We start from the raw sequence: 1,797 nt of genomic DNA on the forward strand, positions 1-1,797 counted from the left end.
TTTTGTTTGTTTCCGTCTTTATCTCTGCTATTCCTTATTCAATTTTAACTTCTATCTTTTCAATTTCTTGACATGTCAGAATTACTTCTTCATGTACCACTTAATTAAATCGTTGTATTTAATTCTTTTTCCTTTTTACTCTCTTTTCTTTGTTTTTCTCTAAATATCTCAAATACTTACTTACAAATTATCATTAAATTATCATTCAACTAATTCCATTTTCAATTACAAATTTGATTTGTCTATTTTCTAATGTTTTCTTCGTGGTGATCGTTCACGTCTTCTAGACCTAGATCTTCGACTATGTTCTTTTCGACTCTCATGTTCTCTTCTTTTGTATTCATCACGTTCTCTTCTACTTTCTTTATCTCTGTTTTCTCTTCTACTTTCTTTGTCTCTGCTTTCTCTTCTACGCTCTCTTTCTTTATCTTCTCTTCTACGTTCTCTATCTCTTTCTTCTCTCTTACTTTCTTTATCCCTATCTTCTCTTTTATTTTCTTTGTCTCTATCATCTCTCTTCTCACTTTGATGTGTTTTTCTTTCTTCATGCTTATCATTCCCTCGTTCTCCGTGTTCTTCTTTCTTTGGTTCTTCTTTGCTTTCCTCGATTTTTGGCTCATTTTTTATTTTGTTTTTTGGTTCTAAGTCCATGATTGCTTGTTTTGTTTTGACTGTTGTGTCCACTGTTGTGATTTCTTTTTCTGCTAACGAGTTTTTGTACAACTCTCTCAGTTTCTTTGCATACCCCGACCACGTCTTTTCATTAAATCCATAGTTGAAATATTCTTCGAGATTTGCTCCTTCTGTCTCCCATGGTTTATCTTCTGGTGCAAGTGTTTCAAATCCTTTTTCTCCAGTGAAAACATCCCAATATCTGTTGAAGTCTTCATCCGCAATAAATTGTGAGAAGTTAAATAGAAGGAGTTGATAAAATCGATAACTTTCATCTGATGGTGTTTGTGGTTTTTGTGGTGTGTTTTGTTGCATTACTTCTTTTCAGTTTTTTTTTCTTTTTTGAACTCAACTTAGAAAGAAGTTCATGACCATATTTAATCAATGTTGTTCATTTCAACACTCTTAATAAAACGTGTTTTTATCTTTGTTTCTAGTACTTACATTGACCATGTTCTACTTGAATGTTTTCTGTTGTTTGATTCTTGTTTTTTGAAGATAGTATGAACAAAAGAAACATTCATCACAATAGTGAGTTGTTGAAGATTGTATCACATAACCAGTGAAACACGAACCAGTGTCTTTTCATCTTGTTAGTAACGAACAACTCACAAACATGACCAAAAGACAAAACCAGAAGAATAAGAAATGAATGTTTTTTGATAAATAAACATGAAAAATATAATCAACAATTATCAAATCATAGTGATATTTTATTTGATTTAAATACATAAGTTTGTCATTGAGAATAGTAGAGTGTTTGGATATAAACTTATGAATTGAAAGTATTATTCAACACATTCATTTCGTTGATTTGTTTTAATGACTCAGTTTTATCATCAGAGATTATGTTATCACCATTTCATAGAATTCTGTGTAAATGAAATTGAGTTGTTTTCTAAATAAATGAGTGAGTTTATCATTTCAACAAAAGTTTTAGTATCAAACATAAGATGATGGATTAACAATTGATAACAACAAAAAGATAAAAGTAAAATACACATTGTTAATGATATTGAAAATACAAATAACTCAACATTGTATGATATTGTTATTTTTAATAGAATAAAACAAACTATGAATAATGTAATGATAATTAAATAATAATTAGTTATATATCTCGCT

General features: G+C 29.2%; 1 protein-coding gene across 1 annotated transcript, besides 3 other annotated features; it reads right to left on the bottom strand.

Annotated features, from left to right (window-relative positions):
• Nucleotides 1-249: 249 nt before the first annotated feature.
• On the bottom strand, nucleotides 250-987 carry EDI_038880 (uncharacterized protein; the record flags this gene model as incomplete). The annotated part of the gene is made up of 1 exon (XM_001741732.1): nucleotides 250-987. One exon carries the CDS (start codon nucleotides 985-987, stop codon nucleotides 250-252), a length of 738 nt encoding a protein of 245 aa, XP_001741784.1.
• Nucleotides 317-500: a microsatellite.
• Nucleotides 452-605: a microsatellite.
• Nucleotides 534-643: a microsatellite.
• Nucleotides 988-1,797: the final 810 nt, after the last annotated feature.

This window comes from Entamoeba dispar, genomic scaffold (genome assembly GCF_000209125.1).
Source record: "Entamoeba dispar SAW760 scf_1105229463977 genomic scaffold, whole genome shotgun sequence".
NCBI lineage: Eukaryota > Evosea > Mastigamoebida > Endamoebidae > Entamoeba > Entamoeba dispar.